The 24,155-nt window shown below is 44.8% G+C and overlaps 1 protein-coding gene across 2 annotated transcripts in view; it reads left to right on the plus strand.

The window, feature by feature from the left end:
• WBP4 (WW domain binding protein 4) overlaps positions 1–24,155 on the plus strand; it is a 338,813-nt gene that overhangs the window by 95,223 nt on the left and 219,435 nt on the right. For both annotated transcript variants that reach the window (XM_086934934.1, XM_086934933.1), the window contains exons 2-4: positions 14,930–15,002; positions 21,609–21,671; positions 21,758–21,881. In XM_086934934.1, the coding sequence (XP_086791060.1) occupies positions 14,930–15,002; positions 21,609–21,671; positions 21,758–21,881 (260 nt within the window). The remainder of the gene's footprint in view (positions 1–14,929; positions 15,003–21,608; positions 21,672–21,757; positions 21,882–24,155) is intronic.

A 24,155-nucleotide genomic window follows, 5' to 3' on the forward strand; every position in this document is an offset into this window, starting at 1 on the left:
AGTTTCTGTGAGGGGGTAATGTTGTTTGTTGCCGCTTTGGAGCATTTTTTGATGATGTTGATGAGTTCTTTGCTGTTATTGGAGGGCCGTTTTGAAAGTGGTCTTGTCAGTAGTGTCCTTGCTGATGCGCCATCGAGTTTACAGTTGTTTACAGTGTCGTTTAGCGGTTCCGAGGTCTTCAGTGTACCAGCTAGCCTGCTTAGTGGACCTGCTGTGGGCTTTGTTGCTGATGGGAGAGGCGCTGTCTGCGCAGTTCTTGATCCGATTGTTGACATTTCTGATGTTCTGGCCTATTTTTTTGAAGGAGATGTGGGGAGGGGTAGTGTTGAGGGCTTTGATCCATATGTCTTTTGAGACTTTGCTCCAGCTGCGATGCGGGGGGGAGGAGGGGGGGGCGATGAGCAGACTGGAGGCAGAGGGCCATGAGCTGTTGATGTGGAAATGGATGATTGAGTCGTTGGTCCAAGTGAGTTCCGTGGTGTGGCTGTTCCTGAAGCATTGCTGGATGTGAAGATGAGGCTTATCGTGTGATCTGCAGCGTGCATGAGGTCGTGGATGAGTCCGATGTTGTTCAAGCTGTCAAAGAGGTTGGTAGTGTTGATGTCATTGTGGTAGTTAAGATGCAAGTTGAGGTCGCCGTGGAAAATTTAGTTGTTGGAATCTATGGCGTGGGGGGCAAGGAGTCGAGGATGTAGTTGCAGAACGCTGGACGTGGTCCTGGAGGACAGCAGGTGAGGGTGCCACTGATAGAGGTTTAGCTGTCTGTTTGGAGTCGGATGTTGATGTGTTTAAATGACTGGGATGATGTCATTATTAGTGGTGGTGCATTGGCTGGCGATCCTTCCACCAGGCTTGTTGATGCAGTTGCGGTGGGTAATCTTGTATTCTCCAGGTATTGCGGTGGTGATGTCTGGCACGGAAGTGGAGTTATGCTAGGTCTCTGTGAGGAAGAGGAAGTCTGGTTTGAGGGTGGAGAGGAGGTCCTAAATCTCTGGTGTTTTTGCATAGCGAGTGTGTGTTGAGAAGGGCGCATGCGAGTTGCTGTTATTCTTCATGTGGTGTCTGTGGTGTGTTCAGGGTTGGTCTGGTCCGTGAGCTGGTGTCTGAGCTGTGGCAGGTGAAGTGGGTTCAGGTGAAAGTTCCTACCCTGAGGCATGGGTCGGCGTAGTTTCAGTGGTTGTTTTTGCGGTGTCCGGGGTCGACGGTGTAGAGCTTGGCAAGGGTGTATTTGAAGAAGGGAGGAGGGCTCGGGCCGTGGCGCGGGGCATGGACGGGCTTGTTTTGTGCGCGGCCTGTATTAAGTAGGTCCTTGGGTGCGCGAGGCTCCTGTTGATGAGAAGAATGGTGAGTGGAAAAACCCGGACGAGAATACCCATGCAGCGGCGGTGTCACTGGATCAGGCTGAAACAAGCAGGAACTGGTGGCCACAGGCAAATGGCAGGCTTGGTGCCGAGGTGCCCACTAGTGCAGTGGCCTGCATTAAGTAGGTCCTTGGGTGGGCAGTGCTTCTGTGGCGGGAAGAACGGTAAGCAGGAAATCCCGGGAAGGAAAACACAGGCAGCGGTGGTGTCGCTAGATTAGGCTGGAACAAGCAGTAACTAAATGGCATAGAGCAAAGAGCCTGTGAATTTTCAGAAATGTATCCTACACGGACCACATGCATGTTTATATTTTGGAAAAATGAGTAAACTGGCATAATCCAAGCGTTGCTGTATTCCAAACCCTGGCAAAGGCAGTCTATTTAATATCAGCTCTGACATAATTCGACCACTCCAAGAAGACAAGAAAGAGATATCTCGGTTCTAGACAGGATACAAAGGGCAGTCATCAGGACTGTCTCTTGTTGCCCTCACACGCCCCTAGGAATGTCAGGCTTCATCATCGGGTGGGTTCTCTTCGTTGTGCGGTGCTGCAAAGCCCTACAGGTCCCCCAATGGGTCAGTTTAGCGGAGATCTATTTGTTTTACCGCCATTTGAGTGACATGGTGTCCAGATGAGGTGGTTGTGATGTGTGCAACGAAGTGAGTTTTTTTTTTTTTCAAATAAGCTTTATTCGATTTATCAAAAAATCATAAAAGCGTGCAAGTACAATTCATACAAGAATTTAAAATCAATTTTCACAAAAACAAAGTTACAAAAGTAGATAAAACATTTCTCCAAGGATTAAAATCTGCAGCAGTCATTTGGACGGAGGGCCTCATGTTACAGTGATCAGTTGATTTAGACATGTGATACTTAGCTCATTGAGTTTCTGTATTTCATCACTGACATTAAAAAGCGAGAGACAACAAAGATAACATCCTCATCTTCTAGCAGCAATAATTTCAAGTATGCAGATTTACATGTACTTATCCCCCAGAGTTTAAGTAGTGGTAGAAGGAAAAGTTTCCTCGGGCTGGAATACAGGTTACAGAAGAACATGATATGAATGTTACTTTGTGTTGAATGATCATCGCATGGGCATATTAGTTTCAAAGAGGCCCAGTCGTTCTGTTTCGGCAAAGTGACCATGCGGAAGAAGATCCCTAAGCGCAGCCTAGACAAGAGCATGCGAGGGTAGGGTGCTGTTTCAATTTCAAGGTAAAGTTGTAGGCCTTCAGTAGGGGTAATTTGCTGATAGCTCAGGGTAGTGCCTTTAAGTTTCTCTGTGTCCCATCTTGCACTTTCTAGGTGTGTAATTAAAAGTTTTTTGAGGGCCGGCCTAGACAAGGTTTGTAGAGTCTCTGGATCATCATAAAATTCAGGGTGTCCAATGTTAGAAAACATCGTCTGGACGTATCGCAACCACTTGACTTTTGCTGCACCATCCAAAGTCATGCAGTCTTTAATGAGGTTTCTGTTCAGTTGGCACTCCTCTGTGGTCCAAATTTTATACCAAAGCAAACAAGGTGATAATTTTATAATGTCACTGAGGTATTTAAGGCCGGTCTCAATATGAATCATAAAGGTCGAGGTGGTTTTGTGCACACCTAGTAAGTAACAAATGAAAATGTTCTCGCAAGTTTGTAGTGAGGACACGTTCTCGAAACCTCAAAGACCTGCTCCATATGTGGCCGTGGCTATGCACTTTGCCCGGTAGATCTGTAGCATTTCTCTAATGGGTTTACCCCCAATTTTGCCTGCAAAGGTTCGTAGGGCACCTATGGCACGGCTGAAGGCGAGTTTCCTAGCTTTTAATTACGAAATGAAAGGAGGACCCCGCACAGGTTAATTGGGGACTGGGGGGATAGTAAATCTAAAAACGGACTCGGGCGTCCCCTCAACAAAGAAACACACAAGTTGAGTATTTTACCCAAGAACCAGCATGCCGTTATTCCGGCGGGAAAGGTAAAGTTACAAGATTTAGAATATAATCTCTAAAAGCGTACTTCAACTAGGGAGGCAAAATCTATGGATCAACATTCCTATATATCTGCAGTAACCAAGTCTTTAGTGAGTGGCGTATCTAAGAATATATATTTAATTCAAACATAAGCATTAGTCTCTACGAGAATGAATAACACAGATAGAACAATTTAGAGTAATTTAAAAAGATATTTTCCACACCATGAATTTCGTAAACCTCTGTTATACATTTATTGCATTTCAAAACAAAATTGATCATAATACAGTATACAAATTTTTAAAAAACATGATTTATACATTTCATAAAAACAATTTAAAACAAAGAATCACAAGTCGACGCGGCGTTTTGGTATTCTGTATGTCTACCTTCTTCAGGACTGATTCTAGACAAATTTAAAAAAGATTTTAAAAAAACAGGGTTACTTTTCTTACATTGGTGCAGATATCTAGTGAATCAATACTCTATGTGGTCACAATACATAGTCACTATAGTGTACTCTTTTCACATAGATATTTTTAGTAAACAAGGCATTCACCTTTTACATAAAGTCTTGGCATTTCCATATTTCAAAATCTTTTTACCCCTTTGGTTTAAATTAATCCCCCCATTCCGGGAACACATCTAGCTTTATTAATGTACGTTCCTATGCTTGGACAAAACTAATGGTGTTTACCTTTCCCTTGGACTAAAAAAGTCCAATGCTCAGGAGGCCCCATTTAGGACCTCAGTCTATATACTTATTTTTTATATAGGGTTTTCATTCTTACGCATACCTTAAATTAGGTGGGGCAAGTTTCCCCACTGGACACAGTTTACTTCAGTTCTGCACCTTTTTGCCTTCAGATTACTTGGCTTTTTTTCGGGATACTAATTCTCAGTTATGATGTCACTGGTTGAGATAAATACATAAGAACCGTGTTCTTAGTCATGGGTTTCATCAATGACCCACGATGAATTTTTAATTATTCCATATTAGCACCTCTGGGCCTTACTTTCTAATAAAGTAAGGCCCAGAGGTGCTAATATGGAATAATTAAAAATTCCCTAGGGTCATTGATGAAACCCATGACTAAGAACACGGTGGCTCCTCCTGGCAGTCCAAGACCAAGCTAATTTACCTTGAAAATCAGGTACTGACTAAACATAATCTACCTGTTTCATAATTTGAAATAAGATCTTAGCGATAAACCCATAGCGGTGGGATGTATTGAAAACATCGTTCTTATGTATAAAAGAATGGGTACAGGCCTACCATTGACAGCTGGGTAATCGCTTGGCAAAGTTATTAAGTTCTCAGTGATGGAATTTATGTAAAATGTAAAGAGCAGGGGCGCAAGTATGCAGCCTTGCCTAACCCCTCTGTTTATGGCGAATTTTTGAGAACATTGCCCCTGGGTCCCGAATCTTACTCTGGCCCCAGCATCCCTGTATAGTTCTTTAATGAATGTGAGAATGGTTGAGTCCACCCCGATGTGTTCCAATGTTGACCAGAGCTGCGCGTGGTCCACGCAATCAAATGCGGAGCTAAGGTCAACAAAGGTAACAAATAGGTCCCCCTTTTTAGCCTGAGTGTATTTAGAGACTAGTAGAGACAAGTTTAGACATTGCTCCAGTGTCCCTAGTCCCTTTCGGAACCCATATTGGAGCTCCGAGATGACCTTTTTCTCTGCTTCCCAGTGTTGTATCCTCTTAAGGACGATCCTTCCTGCGATTTTCATAAGGCCGTCCAATAGCGATATTGGACGGTAACAAGCAGGGTCGTCCCTATTCCCCTTTTTAAAAATGGGGACTACAATCGCGTCTGACCAGGTGTTATTGAGACCACATTTATTTCCCATATTCAATACGTTGGTTAACAGGGGAACCCAGAAATCCAGATTTGATTTATAGACGTCCACTGGGGTGTCATCAGGGCCGGGGGCTTTGCCTGACGGACTTTCCCTAAGGGCATCTTCCACTTCTAGAATGGTAAATGCCAGTTCGATCGGGTAGGGGGGTACTAGAGGGACAGTTAGCGGGTTATCCTCAGTTATATTATCTGTAGGTAAAGTCACCTTGCGTGGGTTCGGGGCATTACCCTGGCTGTTGGTATGAAGATTACCATAATGTTCTACCCAGAGCTCTGACGTTATTGCTACATCTATAGAATTGTCTCTATCTTTTGAATTATATACGGATCTTATAACTTTCCAAAAGAGATTAGTGTCCTTGTTCATAGCGGCTTTCCCCAGAGCTTCCCAGGCCTCCTTCTTTAGTGTCGCCTTCCGCTGTTTAATTGCAAGCTTATAATCTTGTCTCGCCTGGCGAATTTGAACCCTGTCTTTTGGTTTAGCAGATAAAGCTTTCTTTAGGTTTTTCAGGGCAGATGTGCACCTAGAATCAAACCACCCACGTGTATGCCTCCCATTATCATTGCAATTCCTAGTTAGTGCATTTTTTATGTGTCGCTGAATGTTAGAAAAGGCAGCCATGATGGTCTTTGGGTCAGTATCTTCTTCTAAGCAAACAAGTATGTCTGTGGAACAAGACAATAGGAAATTTTGAAAGAAGGATGTAGGGTTCATTTTCTCCCATTTAATTACATACCCGTTGGTCTTGGTTAGGGTGACCTCATGTGGGTATAAAACCCTACTAGGTTCCTTTACTTTACCCTCCATAAGCTTTACCCCGAAAGTGATGGGATAATGATCGCTCATAGGATCGTCCCCGATTTCCCAGAAAGTTATAAAATCAGGATAAGTGGGTGATATCAGCGCAAAATCGATTGTGGTTTTACAACCTCTTCCATTATACGTTGGGACAAAGGGAACCGGGGGGGAGCATGCCTGGTTGATAAAAATGAGGTCAAAGGTGAATATGACGTTGTTGAGAAGAGACCCCAGATTGGTGTGGGAGAAGTGCAAAGGACCGTCCTCCCCGAGATCTGAAAGGCCGCACAAACCTAACTCAGAAGACGGACAGATGGTACAATTGAAGTCTCCCACCCAGAGCACTATATGATCCCCTGTTCCTTGATCTCTCAGTTTGTGGATATGATGGATCATATTGTTCATATTCGATTCCACTTCACTAATTGGCAAATTATTATAGAAGTTCACAAGTATCACCTTTTGCGTAGTGCCCCATTTAAGTAGTATAATTTGGAAATACTGATTGGAATGAAAATTGTAAACTTTTACATCCCCTACATTCGAGATGTATATGCACAAGCCCCCCTTATTGCGACCCTGGGCTGATGGGACAGCGGGTGAATGAAATGTTCGGTAGCCCAAGATGTGGGCTTCCTCTACAAGCCAGGTTTCTTGGAGACAAAGGATGCCATACTTCTGCACGATCTCCAGCCAAGGTTTGTTGGTGATCTTACTACCCAGGCCTGGTACATTCCAGGAAAGGAGAGAGTGCATAGGGTTTCCACTTTCCTGAGAATGATGACCTTCGTTCCCCGTAGTGCCTTTCAGATCTTGGAAGTGTACCAACTCTATCTGTCGTGTGACCTGTGCAGTAAGAGCGCGCTGTTCAGGGCAGGTTAAGTCTATCCCCATTAGACTTGGATTTTGGGTTGTGGACAATAATTTGTCACGCGTAACGGTATCCATTGGAGGATTATGGGCATTAGTAGGGATTGAGGGAACACTAGTTCCCAGTCAATCCACCTGATCCAGACACTCAAACCTGTTCATGGTGGGTGCTCCTTCCCACCAGTTGTTAGTGGGTTGCCAGCCATGCCCCTGTCCTTTCCATCTACGGTTGTGGGCTATTGACCAAGCCCCAGGTAGCTCAACAGTCTGTTTAGGGGGGTAGAAAAAAGTAAGGGGTCTGGTGACGATAGATTGGTCAGTGTCATATGAATCCCATGTAGTAATAAGTTGGGCTGTGTGGGGGTCTGCAAATGAAACCACTATGCAGTCTCCGGGGATGGATTTATGGGTACGACCCACCCATGGGACTCTCCTGACCATTAGGACCCTGCTCCTGATAGTATTAGGGAGCTGCCTGTTGACGTTAAGCCAGTAAATCACCTTATTCTTTAGGGACCACTGGGTCTCCATAGAATGAGGGTCAAGTGGTGGTACCCCGGCCAGTATGACGACATAGGGCCCGGCGTCGGGAGGGAGATCAATATAGCCCCCACGAAAGTTCTGGTGGCCTTGATGTTGGTTAGTTATACGCGGAGGAGGGGGGGTGTTAGTCTTGTTGGGCTTGTGAGCTGCCTTAGGGATAGTTTTGGGTAGGGTCTGATTCTCGGAGCCTTTTGTCGCTGGCTTTGGGGGTTTTGGTGTGAGAGGAACGGGAACATTTGGGATTGTCCGGGGTTTGGGTATTGGAGTAGGTTTTGGTAAGGGTGGGGGCAAAACCGGGGGCAACATTAGAGGAGCAGGGGGAATGACGTTAGGTTCCGGGGCCGATTGGATGCCATAATCGCCATCCTGGGGGACACCCTCAGCAATACGAGGATAACTAGCTTCCAGTTGTTTTAGGCTAAGAGTGGCCAGGGAGACTAAGGTCTTATCCATCTCGAGAAGATTATTCTCAATACGTGAAAGTCTGAGTTCCAGAGGTGACAATAGTTGTTTTAAAGTAACCCAAACTGTCTTGAGAAAGTCTTCATCGTCGCCCGCCTTATCTCTATCCCTCCCTGGCTCACTGCCCTCCCTCTTTTGGTTTCTCGCCGCATGCAGGGAGGGGCTCTGGGGTAGGGGCAGGGACCATGTTAAAATTGGTGTGTTCTCTATCCCCCCTATTAGATGGTTATCCAAGTTTGGCATTTGTGTAGACTCCCCCGTGATGGGTAATGTTCGCCTATTGTTGAAAAACTGCTGCCTTGCAATTTTTGCTTTTTTGCGGGCGTAGGCAGATCTTGCGTTATTTTTCTTTTTTAGAGTTGGGCCATCTCTATTTTTATTTTTTACTACGGAGGGAGGGGGGTTAGGACTGTCCGGCAAGATGATGGTAGTTCCAGGTCCGATGGGCACAATTCCCTCAGGAGATTTAGAGGGCACAGTAGTTAAGGTGGATAAGGGCTCTAATGGAAGGGAAGAAGACGGGGGAGCATGGTGAACATCGGCATGAATTATCAGTGGGGGAGGGCATGAAGCGTGTTGCGGAGATGCAGCAGACGCGATTCTCCCAAGAGAAGATTTTTTGGAATTGGCAAAGGTTTGAGAAAGCCTACGTGCAGCATCTAGCTCGATTGAAACCCTCTTCTGCATTTTGGTAATTTCGGCGTCAATTGCCAGGTTCGTCTTCACAAGCAAATCATCCAATGTCCCGCTGGGCTTACTCAACCCCATTGCAGTTTTACTGCGACTGCCCCGTGTACTCATGATATATTTCAGTTACAGTTCCAGCAATGTACTCACTGGTAGCGGTGGACAGGCCAGACGGCACAAACCAAGGGGGGTGGGCCAGGCCAGTCCTCTTAGTCCTCGAACGGCCTCAAACGGTCCCGCCCTTGTCCCGAACTTCTCCCGGCGCCCTCCCGCGCGCTCCCGCGCTGCGGGGATGTTACTTCCTCTTTGTAGCTTTACAAAGGTCACCGAGGGGGCGGGGCCGGCAGGGAGAGCAGCCCAGCTGGAAACGGGCGCGCGGGGACTCCTGGTCCGTGGAGTCCACCGCTCTATCCTCGCAGCCCTGCCGGTCAACAGGTGAGGCCCCTTGAGTTCAAACAGCCGCTGCAAGACCGCGAAGCGGCTGCAGCAGGCTGGGTCAGAGGTGCTCAGTGGAGTTCACGGCGTCAGTGACAGAAATCCGCCGAAGGTGCTCTAGGATGCCGCTTAAGCCTTGCGGTGGTGGGGGCAGGGCCGGCAGGGAGAGCAGCCCAGCTGGAAACGGGCGCGCTGGGACTCCTGGTCCGTGGAGTCCACCGCTCTATCCTCGCAGCCCTGCCGGTCAACAGGTGAGGCCCCTTTAGTTCAAACAGCCGCTGCAAGACCGCGAAGCGGGTCCGGCGAGGTGTGGCGGCTGCAGCAGGCTGGGTCAGAGGTGCTCAGTGGAGTTCACGGCGTCAGTGACAGAAATCCGCCGAAGGTGCTCTAGGATGCCGCTTAAGCCTTGCGGTGGTGGGGGCGGGGCCGGCAGGGAGAGCAGCCCAGCTGGAAACGGGCGCGCGGGGACTCCTGGTCCGTGGAGTCCACCGCTCTATCCTCGCAGCCCTGCCGGTCAACAGGTGAGGCCCCTTGAGTTCAAACAGCCGCTGCAAGACCGCGAAGCGGGACTCGCGAAGCGGGTCCGGCGAGGCGTGGCGGCTGCAGCAGGCTGGGTCAGAGGTGCTCAGTGGAGTTCACGGCGTCAGTGACAGAAATCACGAAGTGAGTTAAAACTGAGTAGGGGATGTCAAGACTTTCCAGACTAAACGGGGCATGTATGAAATAACTGACTTAGGGTCATTACTGTGGTCCGTCTGATAACTGATATCACAAAATGCTAAAGTATTATACCGCAAGTTGGGACATGATGTATGTTTGCTTTATATGTTCTTTTGTGTGTGTCTACGTCTGGCAACTACTAAGTACCTGACGAATACGGTCCATGAATAGGGACTCTCTGGTTTATAAGGATGTCCTATACCAGACACACAATAATCTCTATGTTGCTACTGTTTGTTACATTTCTCTTCTCATCCTTACTAGTTTGGATGATCATTTTAACCATGAACAAGTAGGTACCTCCCTTTTAAAGGGGGACCTCTCCTAAATTTTTAAGTGTGGGGTAAGCTTGTTACCCCTTTGGACCTGTAGATGTGCTACGGATCATTTAGATACCACAGAGCCGCGAAACATGTTGACCCGATTTTTACTCCACGTATATACACTGAGCTACTTGGGTGCATTATAACCCCTAAGTAGCACTAACCTATCCTGTTTTTTTTAACCTCGTAGGGGAGTCTATATTTTCAAGGCTGATTTGACATCCCCTGGTGAATTTTAACTTACATCGTTGCACACATCACAACCATCCCACCTGGACACTCTGGCACTCCTCAAACGATAATAAAACTAAAAGATCCCCACTAAAGTGACTCTTCAGGGGACCTGTAGGGCATTGCAACGCTGGCCCAACGAGGAGAACCCGCCCGATGATGACGCATAGTTTTGGAGCATGGGTATGTGGTGGAGTGAGCGTAGCGGGCCGGAAAAGCAGGCGAGGAGGCCGTATGTAGTGGGCAATACTGGACTTTTATTTCGTATGAACAGTAAAGATAGTTCCGACAGTCAGAAAGCGAGGCTCCAGGCGATGGACTGTGGTACGGTTCTTCTCTGCTTCTCGGCGTCCGCCGATGGTCCGGGGATGGCTCCGATGACGGGGAGGATCCAAGGAGGACCGGAAGAGAGGGAAAAAACAAGGGACCGTTAGTCCTATCCAGCAGTCAACAAGGCACAACTGCCCACCATCACCCGGGTAGTGCAAGAAGGGGCGGAAAGAGACAGTGCGGGAAGGAGGGTACCGGGAGTACGGAATACAGGTCGGGAAAATAGAGAGGGTGCCGAGGCGGGACGTGAGAGTAACGGAAGGGGTCTTTGAGTGAGGTGCTATATACGTATTATACAGTGCAGGGGCGGTGAGACTATGGAGAGAGGGATTATTTACAGGGACTTTAACACGGACTCCTAATGAGTAGGGATAAAGAAGGCAAAAGGCACTCACGCGGTCCGCCGTAACTCTCCAGTGAGTTACGGCCGCTCTCCAGCCACCTCCTTGGGACTCCACCACTCTTCTGTCCACACGTCTTCTTCGCACGTCTGTTCTTCTTCTCCGTCTCCAGCCAGAGGGTCCTGCCACGAAACTCCGACGACGTGTTGTGTTTGATCCCCGGTTTTATCCTGTGCTGGCTCTGCCTTTGGGGTGGGACTTCCGGGGTCAGCGTGATATGGTTCCTCCTGACCTGTCACTCGGGTTGGTCCCTGTGGGAGAGAGAAGGGCGGGGTTTCGTTGGTGATGGCTGGTGTTCTGCTTCCTGCCTCTGTTATGGCGTTTTGGCGGTATGGAGTCAGTCCCGGTGGTGCCGGGCAAGGTACGTGAGGGGGAGGGCGGCCTCCAGGTAGGGGTCCTCGGAGGTCGTCTCACAGGGTACTAGACCTTTATTTCCTCCTAGTCCCCCTCCCCCTCTTCTTCCTTTATCAGACCACTGCCATAATTGACACCTCACTACGAACCACCAGGAGCAGTTATGACGTTTTTTTTCAAAATGTACTTGATAAATGATAGTTAGGTTTGGCCTGACAGCATATCTGTCTGTAATATGGCCTCTTTATCCGAATATATAACGTGCCCCTCTCAGTCATGCATTGAAACTTAATCAGTCTTGAGTCACTGAAGAGTAGACCTATATTGCCTGTCATGCTTTTGTCTATTTGGTGTATCATTTTAAAGCCAGAAGGCCTTTGAGGGTGGATTGTCATTACACTACTTTAATGCTTGTAGACTGGTATTTTGTGACAGGGACTCCCCCAGATTACCGTAAAAGGCAAGGGTTTTGTTGTTGGTTACTAGTGGCAAACCCAAAGTTTTGAGAATTCTTGTTATACCATTTTAGGAATGGTTGTGTATTGTTTCGCCTACTGTAATTTTGTATACATTTGTAATTTTATGACTACTGAATGAGAGGTTTTGGCTCTACCAAAACTGTGACATTCTTGAGTACATATTTTGGTTTGTGTTTCAGCTGAAAGCGTGGTTATTTTTCAATTTTTGCCTTATGGAAAACCGTATGCCCAACACACCGGGACTGGGTTGGTTATGGTGCCATGCCTTTCACAGCTACAGGCCTGATTGGTTTATTTGGATATGTTGTGTCAGATCCCATATGTCTGATTTTTTTACAATGTCAAGTTATGATACATAGGTAGTGAACCTAATGTATTTATTGTGAAATGCATAAGTTAAAGCCAGTGGGCCTTTAAGAGTGCATTAACATTACACAGCAATAAGGCCTGTAAATGGGTATTACATTACATTGATTCTCACAGATGAATGTAAAAGGCAAGAGGATGGGTTAACTTGCTGACAGAACTCAGGGGTAGAGGATTTGCACAATGAGAATCAGTGTTAAGGTCTCCAGGCAAGGTTTATATATTTCTGCCAACCCAAATTTGGAATGTATTTCTAATTTCATGAATGTATACTTGATGGTTGATTAGTAGGAAATGTTATACGGAATATAGTAGGTCTCATTTGGTTTTGGTGATTAATCAATGCTAAATGTATATACTTGATAATTTAATTTGGAAACGTTATGTCAAATGCTATAGGTTAGATATAATTTTTTTCTATGAAAAATTAAAATAAAGCAGTGGGCCTGACTTTATTACTGTGCTGGTTAGAGGCCACCGGGTACACTTCGTTATCCCAGCATGGGCATCAACGTTGTTGCTTCAGTACACATGGCTTGAATTTGCTTTCACTTTTCATGGTGTAGTCCGCAACGGCACGCAATTGAAAAGTACAGAGGGTGCAAGCCACATTCTGGTTCATTTGAGCACACTTGGGTGAGTGCCACGGCTTCACGATCTCTTCTTCAGTGGCTCATGCAGGACAGTGCCAGGACGGCAACAGCAGGGTTACTTCAAGCACTCTCAAGTGCCGCGTCAGTGTTTTTCCCTTCTCCAGCAGTGCAGATCTTCCAGGCAGCGCCAGGAAACCCATGGTGTCAGTGCGCTTTACAAGCACCCCTTACAATACATACAGGCAAATGCCACAGCTGCGATGGTAGAGTTGACTGGGAGGATTTGATCAGGAATACTTTGGTAGTTAAGTGCCCTGGATCCTGTGCTTCAGTGACCAACTTCCAGTCATGAGCACACCAGCTTTGCTCTTCAAGAGTCTCTGGTGGACGGATCTTCAGCACCACGGTCAGCTGCTTGTGTCCACACCACTAGCGCTCCTCCTACAGGAATGACTCAATCCTTACCCTTTTGTCCAGGCTTTCCAGAACAGGGAATATAGTTCTTCTCCAGATAAGACTCCAGGTGTTATCACTCACCTGTGGGAAGCTGGCCGTCAGAGAGGCCACAGCTCTGGTTGCACAGTAGTCCTCTGGGTACTGTGTGTGCAACTCCATCCTTAACAGCTCCCACTTTTATGCGCGGTTGACAGACTGGTTGAGCATTCTCTGTCTGTCCTTACCGAACAGGTTCAGGTCTTTTTTCCTTTCATGTATCCTTCTCTGGCTTTCTTCCAGACTCATCTTTGCCTTAAGTGTTGGTCCTCACAGCACAGTGGTATTCAGGCTGGAGCACTTGCAACAGAGGCACACCTGACCTTAGTCAGGAAGAGAGACACAAGGCTGGCCCCCTTCTAAAAGCATCACACTCTGACAGCAGCAGCTACAGTCCCACCCTTGACCCCATCTACCAAATGGCAGTTTCAGAAAGCCTAATCAGAAGCTCTCTGCATTGAAAGGTCCTACTTTAATTTCCTGAAGCTGAAGCCGGTCTCCTCTAGCCCCACTTTAGTGTCTTAAGGGCCATACGAACGAATATCTGGTTGCAAAATACTGGTCACAAACTTGAATAGAATTTTGGTGGTGAGTAAAGACTCTTAAGAACCTACATATGTACTAATAGGCTGGTTCTTAAAAATCCGGATCATTGTGGGTCGGAAACTGACCTACATCATGAATAAAAATAAGATTAGTTGCAAATTGTGAGTCACTACCATCGGCTGCCATCACAGGGATCATTACATAACAACCACTGGAGCAGCCCACAGACCAATGTGGACAGGGCTATTCATAAGCATAGACAACAATGCCCAATAAATATTTACTTTAAAACATTTAACAGGTACTTAAAGTGTATGTTTGAAGCAAAGAATGTAAAAGCCTAACGTATACCAAAAGGAAAAAAAAATAACTGTATGTTGTAATTACAAGGAAACTGATTTATACAAAGAGTAAATGTAGGACATATAATAAATTGCTGAGCATTTATAGAAAATTGATGAATCAAAGTGTGCCCAGTGAACTAAGTGGACACGATGCTAGTGTTAACAATGTTCCGAAAAAGCGATTACAGATATGAAAAAGTAACAGCGGTAGACAATACACAGTTAAATATGGAGAGCGTTTATAGAAAACATAGCTCATAGAATTTTGCTCTACAAAGACATTTTGGACATGTCTTTTCATTGCCATGAGGGTGCCTGCAACGTTTTGGCCCTCTACATCGTGCCATCCTCGGTACTGAAAACAATTTGGCAAGCATCGGTATTAGCTCGGTAAGGTGACGAAAACGTGAAACTGACAAGAAGTACTACGTTCATAGTCTTTTATCTTTCCTTGCTTGTAATGATTTTAATTAATCAACAAATAAATCAATACTTACTCCTTACTAAGTTCATAGTCAAGTGCGCGGAGTTGTTTTGTATTTCAAAGTTTATTTTCACCCCTTGGTGTTAGTGTGTAACAATAAAACTACATTTGAAGCTTCTTAAAGTACATAAGGTGTATGCAGTGTGGCGCCCAGCCGGTGGTCATGCTGATTTACAACCGTGAAACCTTCTATGTTTTTTTTATTGCTGTACCAATGTAAAGTATGTATTGGTATATTTTATGCCACTAAACTTCCCTTTGTGTTTCTATTTTAGGGCCGACTATTGGAAGTCTCAGCCCAAAAAATTCTGTACATATTGCAAGTGCTGGATAGCAGACAACAAGCCTGTATGTATCTGGAGTGTCTTCTTTGCAAATGATAGCCAACATTTATGAAAATCCCTTGCAAAATACTTTGTTTTGTAAAATTCAGAAATCAACCACACATTTAGTTTCAGGTTTCATAGTTTTAGCTTATGCTGAGTAAATGTATTGTCACACCTGTATAGTTCCCCTCTCTTCAGGAAGAAGTGTTGAAGACTATGCCATGGTTAACATGTTCCACTCTTTCTCACCACAGCCTGTTAATGTTAAACAAGGCAGAGTGAATGATTTTGATGCCCTGATATACAGAGAGGCACATGACTAAGAAGATTAATTAATGCCTGCCTGATTCCTCTGCATCTCTAGAACCTGCAGACTTATAGAGTGTGGGTATTAGTGGTCACAGTGTAGTCAAAGAGGGTTGCAAATAGCTTCACGCAGGCCATGTATTTAATTTTTCTCACGTTCAGTCTTTTGAGATCAGGATCAGGGCATTCTGCCTCGAAAAATTAGTTTTCAAAGCACAGTCTTTGTTGCAAAATGTTTATTCTAATAGGAATTTTTAGCATGTGAAAATCTTAAATGATTTACTAGATTTCTTTATCATTCTCTCAAAAGTTTTTTCTTACAACTGTGTGGGTTTGTGCTGTTTCTGTGCTGGGTGCTCTTACTTGCAGTCTACAACCGATCACGACAAAGTCTCAAGGGCAAGAGCTATATCGCCTACCATTGCTTATCATATTGTTATTGTTCATAAACGTTGACATTTGAAATGCAGTGGCGTTAAGCATGTCTTGTTTGTATAAATTGGCTTAAATTAATTTGTGAAAACTAAAAATCACTTGCAGAGGTCTAGTCAGATTGAGACCAGCCTAATACAATTATAGTGTGTATGTGCTAGATATGTGAATTGGAGAACCTGTAATGCAGCAGAAGTGAATGTGGATATTCTTGAAATGGAACTAAAATGTTATACTTGTGTTATGAGGCCCTAAGAGTTAGGAAGCTGGAGAGATTGTACTGAAATGAAAAGTTTTGTAGCGTGAAGTTTCTACTTTGGATTCACACCTTGTCCATTATTCAACATCTAGTAAGTGACTCTGGAAATTACCCCAATTCGTTTTTTTATTTTCGTCGTCGACCAATAGGTGAATAAGCCATTACTCCCACAATACCCCAGTGCCAGTGTGTGATGGGTCTTCAGATAATTTTTGTGCCATTAGGTTTGGATGCATAGTACACCACTTCAAGTTGAAGATCTTAGAAGTATTGGAGGAGGATGTTTAAAAAGAGACGAAAACACCAGAATAGGGAAGAGCTCACCAGCGATTAACAAAGACGTCAAAAAGGGAGAACAATACAGAAAAACCCAGAGATCGTTTTAACTACTGGGCTTTGACCACGTGTCGGAGAATGTTATCCGTGGTACTGAGAATGTACTACATGCCCCTTTTAGGCACCCAGTGGCTCATCTCTACCTCTAGGGGCCCCTACCTTCTAAAAGGAGATGTCTTTACCATATCGTTCTCAAGGACAATTGTGGTCCTTTTCTCCTCTCAGGAGACAAAGTATGGTTATCGAACCAGTCTGTGAACTCCCCTCCCTTTCGGAGTAAAAAGATTCTTAAAAGCCAGAATACAGATTGACCGCTGCATACACAAGTGACTGACACCGAGAGAGCAGTGTAGGATATTTAAAAAGCAGTCAGCATTACACCACACAGTGTGTTTGGTTGGCTCTCCTCTGACATGCAAGGCTAACTAATATGATATTTAGAGATCCAGTTAACAAAGAGACTCAAACAGTGCATGCTCATACACAGTACTTTTCCTTAATTAACTGGTATCTTGACATAGGAAGAAAAGCATTTTGGTTGCATACCCTCCTGTACTGTTCTATGGGTAGGAGAGTGCAACTGGGTTGGGAAGAAAGGAGCAGAGAACACAGTCAAAGGCCAATGGAAGGGGCAAGCTATATGAGAGAGAAGTGGAGCTTGCCTCTTGCACATCTTGCGGTCCTTCTTCCAGGGGCATCTGCAGACCAGCATTCCAGAGCTGATCTGGGTGGGGGGACGAGCTCTGCCTTGCTCTGCAATGAAATTGAGAATAAGGCTAGAGAGTTTTTTAAACTCCAAATATACTTTATAGAAACATAAAACGTGGTACATGATCATGCACTTCTACTTAATGCAGTGATATTTAAAAAAAAAAACCAATATGAAAGCAATATAAATTCCTACAAAAGACTTCAAATGTACCTTCAGAGGTGCTGGTTGTCTGTCGCCCTCATTGTAAAATTAGAAAGGATGGCAAACACCCCTTTTTAGATTCTCAGCAAAATGCCTCCAAAAACAAAGCACAAAAAGACAAACACAAGGTGTGCAACTTATGCTTGTCGGAAGACCACCAATAAGAGATGTGCAAGGTGTGCGAATAGTTCTTCACTAGAACACTTAGGAATGAGAGGTGGGCACATCAAAAAATGACACACTTCAAGCAGGTAATCGAGGACCTAGGACTCCACAGCGAGAAAGAGATGGTAGAATATGCGCAGGGAGAACATTTGATGTTTGTCAAACAACTAGAAGAAGATGAGCCAAAAAAAGACATCAAGCAATATAGAGATGACACAAAGAAGCACTTCCACCACGCCACAGGGTTTCAGTAGAGCCGAGCTCAAAGTTTCAGATTTGAAGATCCTGAAACAATCCTTTACACCAATGCAGCTGAAGGAAAAGTCAAGACACAGGAGCCTTATGGGTCGAAGACAAAAGACATTGCAATGGTAATCATTCATATTCTGACTCAATGCCGAAGGGGAATCTGGATTGGGATGAGTAAGGAAAAAAGCGTAAAAAAGTATTTTAGACTCTGAAGATTAAGCAGTGCAGATGCTGGATGTTGAGCAGAAGAAATGAAGGCTTGAGACCAAAATGGTGGCTTTACTTCAGAAAGTGAAGTGTTTGAACAATTCCCAATTAAACCAAATGGCCCTAGGATGATGACAAGGGTCAGACAGGGTTAGAGCCAACGCTAACCCCAGAACAACAGTAAGAGAAATAGGACCTGTTCATTGATGAAAAGGAGCTGTATGAATAGCCCTTCATTGAAACACCACAGGACCAGAAAGTATGGTAGGGGTTTGAAGCCCACTCCCCAGAGAAAAGGTTTGACTCCTATCCCACCAGGCCATCACCACCAGATGGCCTCTCATCTATAATGCAGTAATTGAGAGGGTAGCAGACACCTTTGTGGTGCAGGAAGGAGAGTAGCCAACAAAGACCCGTTTCGTACTTGATACTGTACGCTCTTCACAGAAGAAAATACAATTCTTACTGGTGCTGCCTAGCATCAATGACCAGAGGAAAGAGGCTTTTCCTAAGCAGTCAAACCTAGTGTTGAGGAAAAACATAAGCCCTTCACATAGGACCCAATGTACGATAAAAACAATGCATCAGCCAATTCATTCATACTGTAACTTGCAAGAAAGGGAGCAAGTGCCTCTGCTTTCACTGGGCAATCATCAGGTAAGTAAGGTAAATTCATAGCAATAGTAGAAAGTTCGATGAAAACGTTAGCGGACACTCAGTGGAGAACTGCCAACTCCTGTGCCCTCCTAAGAAGATACATCTATCAGCAGTGATAGGAAACAGAAGAACTCCTGCAAGATCTTCCAGTACAGTACAATGAAAGGGTCAAGAATCTAATTTAGGATTGGGTCGTACGGACTTACACAAATTAGATGGGGCAATGCTAGGCCTATACAGACTAACGAAGTCCCAAAAGGTGACCAACCGATTCATTGACCTGGCGCTACTTATAATGTGCCGCTCAATAGCAATGAATTGGAAGGCCCATACTCTCCTGAGTGAACATCACTGGCGGCGGCAACATTGAAATGGGGTAGGGAAGAGGCTGAGGCACTAAGAGGAGAAGAGATCAGAAAGTTGCTCTGAAATCCCATACAGGACTGTGGAAGTATATGTTGCAAGAGTTGCATCTACTGCATGGTACCCCATCGGAAGAATAGGGGATAAGCAGACCATAGCGGTGCAAGCAAGGGATGCTGCTTGTCTGAGTTTGTCAGTGATTCTCCGGACCATGTCCTTTGGCTCTGGGGATGAGAAGTCCTTATTTCAGACCCTGTCACATGCCCGATCATTAGCACAGGACACCCACAAGAGTAGAGAGCGTGAAGGGCTACACACACTAAAAAACAGTAGGAATAGGTGCACAATTAGACAAGGGGGGTTCACCATGAGAAATAGAGTTGACAAAAGAAATGAAGACATACATAAATAGTGACTCAACTGTGATCTGCAGTTGGTATTGTTTATTAATGGTTGTTTATGATATACTGAACCTCTTACTCCTGTCTATATCCTATGACTAAGTAAACAAAGTGGAATCCACTCAAGGTGGTGATCCCTAAAGTGATGGGGAGACACACAGTGTTGTTTAAATGCCCCTCACACACCAACAGGCCCCTTGGTGTCATGCTTCATCATCGGGGCCTTCGCACCCCTCTACGGGATGCGGCGTGCTACGACTAGCGGGTACGCAGGAGCACTTTGAAGTGAACTATGTGTGGGGGTGTGTGTGTATATATAACCAAGGTGTGAGTGAGGTGAGGTGAAAAAAAGTGAAAAAGTTAAAAAATACCTGGCACGTGGGAGAAAAACAGAATTTTATTAATCCCCGGCTGGTATTATTAAAAGAAGTGCAGAGCGTGGTTAAGTAGATACGAGTTAAGGTATCAAAAACCACTGTGAAAGTGTCAACATGTTTCGGAGGGCACAGCCTCCTTCTTCAGGACAAGGGTTATGCACACACCCTCACCTTACTCACATGTAGAATGTAAAAGTGTTTCGTTAAAAATTAACACAATGTGTAATATTCCTAACAATGTTATTTAGTGTTAGTGAATGTCGTTGCGCCCAGTTGGCGAGAGAACTTAGAGTTCTAATATGTAAAACCTCATGAGCCTAAGCGTATATTGGGGATCCCTCCTTCCTGCTCAGAAAGACGGTTACTGCACAAGCCATTCGCCTGCCTTCCCTCAACGCGGCCGCTCGGAATAAAAGTTTTTCTCCCACGTGCCAGGTATTTTTTAACTTTTTCACTTTTTTTCACCTCACCTCACTCACACCTTGGTTATATATACACACACACCCCCACACATAGTTCACTTCAAAGTGCTCCTGCTTACCCGCTAGTCGTAGCACGCCGCATCCCGTAGAGGGGTGCGAAGGCCCCGATGATGAAGCATGACACCAAGGGGCCTGTTGGTGTGTGAGGGGCATTTAAACAACACTGTGTGTCTCCCCATCACTTTAGGGATCACCACCGTGAGTGGATTCCACTTTGTTTACTTATACGCATAGGGAGACTGAATCCACTGACTCTCTCTCTCCCCCCTTCTGTTACATTTTGTATATCCTATGACTGTCACAAGCTAACGTTGGCACAGCAATAGGTCTGGTGTTCGCTGCCAGGTTTTTAGATTTCTTATGCTTGTTTTGCTATGATTTTTTGCAGATCTTTATTGTTGGGAAAGCTGTTGGGCACCTATCAATCTAAGGGGAAAAAAATACAAAAGCAAACACCGTATTTTTAGTATCAAATAGCACATATTGCCATAGTAGCCAGTAGGAACTACTTTGTAAAAGGATGTGCTCCTTGTGCAAGGAAAGAATGCAGTCACTCGCAGTGAAGTTAAACATTGACTAAAGTGGACTGGCCCATGCCCTATACTGTAGAGGTTGAAAGAAAAATATGAATGACAAAATAACAGACCAATGGATGATGAGGGATGGCTGAAAATTCCTGTAAGGATATCATAGATAACATTTTGGTGAAATAAAATGTCTTGGCTAACGTGACACCAAAAAAGGGGCCACGCTAACTTTCATAGCTAACATGTCTATGAACGACATTTGCATGGCATCCCTAAAATCATCCATCCATACATTTATGAAATAATAATGTATGTATATACCTCCTTAATTCACTTCACCATTTTTATAACTGATCACTACTGTAATAACCAGTGGTTTCTCCTCCAGGTGGAGGAAAGCATATAAAAAGAAACCCAATGTTGATCCTGTAACGTTCCTAAGGCGGACAATCAAGATATACCACCTCACAACCTGAGACGTGAATGAGGGTTTTCTATTGAAAGACAATAAGAATGCAGAACCCTCGTTACTCAGGTACAAGTGATCCGTTCCCCATCGATTTATTATATTACAACAGGAAGCTGAATGGATCACAGCTCCTTCTTCCTCCCTCTTTTTGATTAGATAAATTAAGCAGAGCAGTCATGAGCTGTTTCTGGTATTGTAGAAGGAAAGAGACTTTTGCCTCCAAGCATACCCTTTGTTACAATTTGGTTGTATCAGCCTAGCAAGGTATTGCAATTCCGACCTGAAGACAGTTTCTCTGCCAGGGATGTCCTTCTCATCAGTTGAGGCCTAGTATTTCTCAGTGATCAGGATCATGCTGATCTGTTTGTCAGTTGTTCAGGTCTTTCCCACACTAAGGCTATAATGTTGGGGTAATGTTCCGCCTTGTATTGTGAGCTATTTCTGTTTGTTGTTTAACTTTTCTTTTTCTTTCTTTTCTTGTGAAGAGTGTCGACTTTCACGAAAGAGGAAAAAATCATAAAGAAAATGTGGCTAACAAAATCAGCGAGGTATTGTAGCCGTTTAATGATTTGGTTTACTAGCAAACATTCTTCGCAGTTAAATGAATTGGGACTAATTTATTTTGGATTTGTAGATTAAACAAAAAAGTATGGCGAAGCTCAAAGAGGAAGCAAAGGCTACAAAGGAATTTGCTGCCATGGAGGAAGCTGCCCTGAAAGCTTATCAAGAAGATCTGAAGAGACTTGGTTCTGATCCAGGTAGCTTTTTTTTTACATTAAAAAAAAAAAAAAGTTAAATGGCTCTCAAAAACAATCTACAACTTATAATTCATTGTTTGAAAATGGCTTGATCTCAAGTGGAAATGATGTTGAACTCCATAGTTCTGCCAGTGGCTTTTCCCCATGACCATGTCCTTAATGATTTAGAAGACTTGTAAAATATAGTTTTCTAAAGTTTCCATGCTCTGTAGAGTGTACCCTGCTTTTGTGATGCATTATCAATTTCTTTACTCTCTCAACTATGAGATTCAGCTGGCACTTGTCTGAAGCAATTATAAACTTCCCAGTAACCAATTAAACTAAATTTATAACAACATATTTTCTCATTACACAATTAATGACAATCCGATCAAATGTTTCTTCGGAGACGAGTGCCTACACTTAAGCTGGTTGCTGGTTGATATGCTTTATTTCGATACATAAAAATATCTTAAAAGCAATACATACAATTAAAAAAGATATGCAACAAATATACATAAGTATACATCCATGAGATAAAAAGACAATAAAACATTGGAATATATACAATTAAAAAGAATTGAATTAGTATGTACAGTTAAAAAGGAATTAAATGGATACAGAAAGCCTATTTGATCGGATCAACCAAGACCATTTTAAAAATGTTGAAACGCCACATACTACAAGGGGGGTGGTATCTGTAAGTAAGATGCGTAGGGCCACTCAATATTGGCGGGTGCCAAATGATCTGCACACAGGTTTAAGCCAGCGCTTTCTTGGGTTGCAATAGTCTGGGCATTCAAAAAAGATATGGGCGACCGTCTCCACCCTCGTGGAACATAGGGCACAATAGGGGGAGTGCTGGGAGGTAGATTTCCATCTTGATGTCAAATAGCCTACTGGTAGAGTACCCACCCTAAGCCTAAAGTACAGAGCCCTATCGAATGCGATGGAAATCAAATCAAGATAGGGTTCGTAAGCCACCACGTCTTTGATTCGTAAGAAAGCTGCTGTGGAATCACAGTGACGTGGGTTGCTAATAAGTTTAGAAGAGACCCAGTCTCAGTACAATTTCTTTAAGGTGGCTTTGGAAGGGGCGGAGCGAGTAACCCATGCTTCGCCCAATCCCAACTCCCCCAAAAGGTTTTTGACATCCCTCAACCACTTTATCTTATGCCAACCCCCCATAGCCATCACCTCGGACAGGCCCTCAGCATATGAGGTGAGTTCTGGGACCCTCCACAAACGAACCCATAACAACAGGGGCCGTAATCGTGCCTGATCCTCAATCGGTCTGCATCCCAAGTCTAGTAATCCAGCGACTGTGGGTGTGCTCAAAGGGAGAGCCATCAGATCTTTCAAATATTTGCTCTCCACTTTGGCTTGTATCTCCAGATTACAAGTGCCCCACAGCTCAGCCCCATATAGTGCAGCGGTGACCCCTCTAGCTTTGTATATGTCAATAACAGGGGCCATACAATGTTTGGGGGAAGAACAGTGTTCCCTAAGTAACGCGCCACCCACTCTTTTATGGCTGAATAACATTTTGTTAATGTGCGGGGACCAGCTCATGGAGTCGCTAAGCCGGATTCCCAGGAAGTCAAACTCTGCTACTTTCTCCAGTGGACAGTTATTCAGCACCGGTGGACGCCCTAGTTTCCTGGGGGGATTCATGACCAGATATTTGGTTTTATCGATATTGATCACCAATCCCCTCAGGGAACAGAACTCCTGGAAGCGGTCGAGAAGCTTTTGCAGGCCTTGGGGAGTCTTAGAAATGAGGAGGGTGTTGTCTGCAAAAAGCAGAGTAGGGATTCGGATGCCCGCCAGAGAGGGTGCATCGGCCAGTTCTTGTTGTAGATACTCCACCACCCCATTCACTTACAAGGAGAATAGGGTGGGGGCTAGAACACATCCCTGGCGGACTCCCCTGCACACTGGGATCCTATCAGTCTTTTTCCCCCCTATGCCCCACCGCACCTGTGCGTAGTTCCCTGAGTGTAGTTTGGTTAGGAGCGTCAATAAGTAGGGGGGCCAACCCCATGGTTTGCAGGACCCTCCACAATTCCTCCCTATGTACCAGGTCAAAAGCAGTCTTCAGGTCTATAAAGGCCAGATAAAGACTGCCCTTGCCCAGCACCAGCATCTTCCAATGCAGGAGCATTAGTCTAAAGGCCTGTTCGATAGTTCCAGTTCCAGACCGGAAACCCGCCTGAAAGTCTGACGATCTTATTATCATCTACCCATTGGAGAAGCCTCCCCAGGATCGCCTTCCCTGCCACCTTCTGGGAGGAG

Source organism: Lissotriton vulgaris, chromosome 8 (assembly GCF_964263255.1).
Source record: "Lissotriton vulgaris chromosome 8, aLisVul1.2, whole genome shotgun sequence".
Classification (NCBI taxonomy): domain Eukaryota; kingdom Metazoa; phylum Chordata; class Amphibia; order Caudata; family Salamandridae; genus Lissotriton; species Lissotriton vulgaris.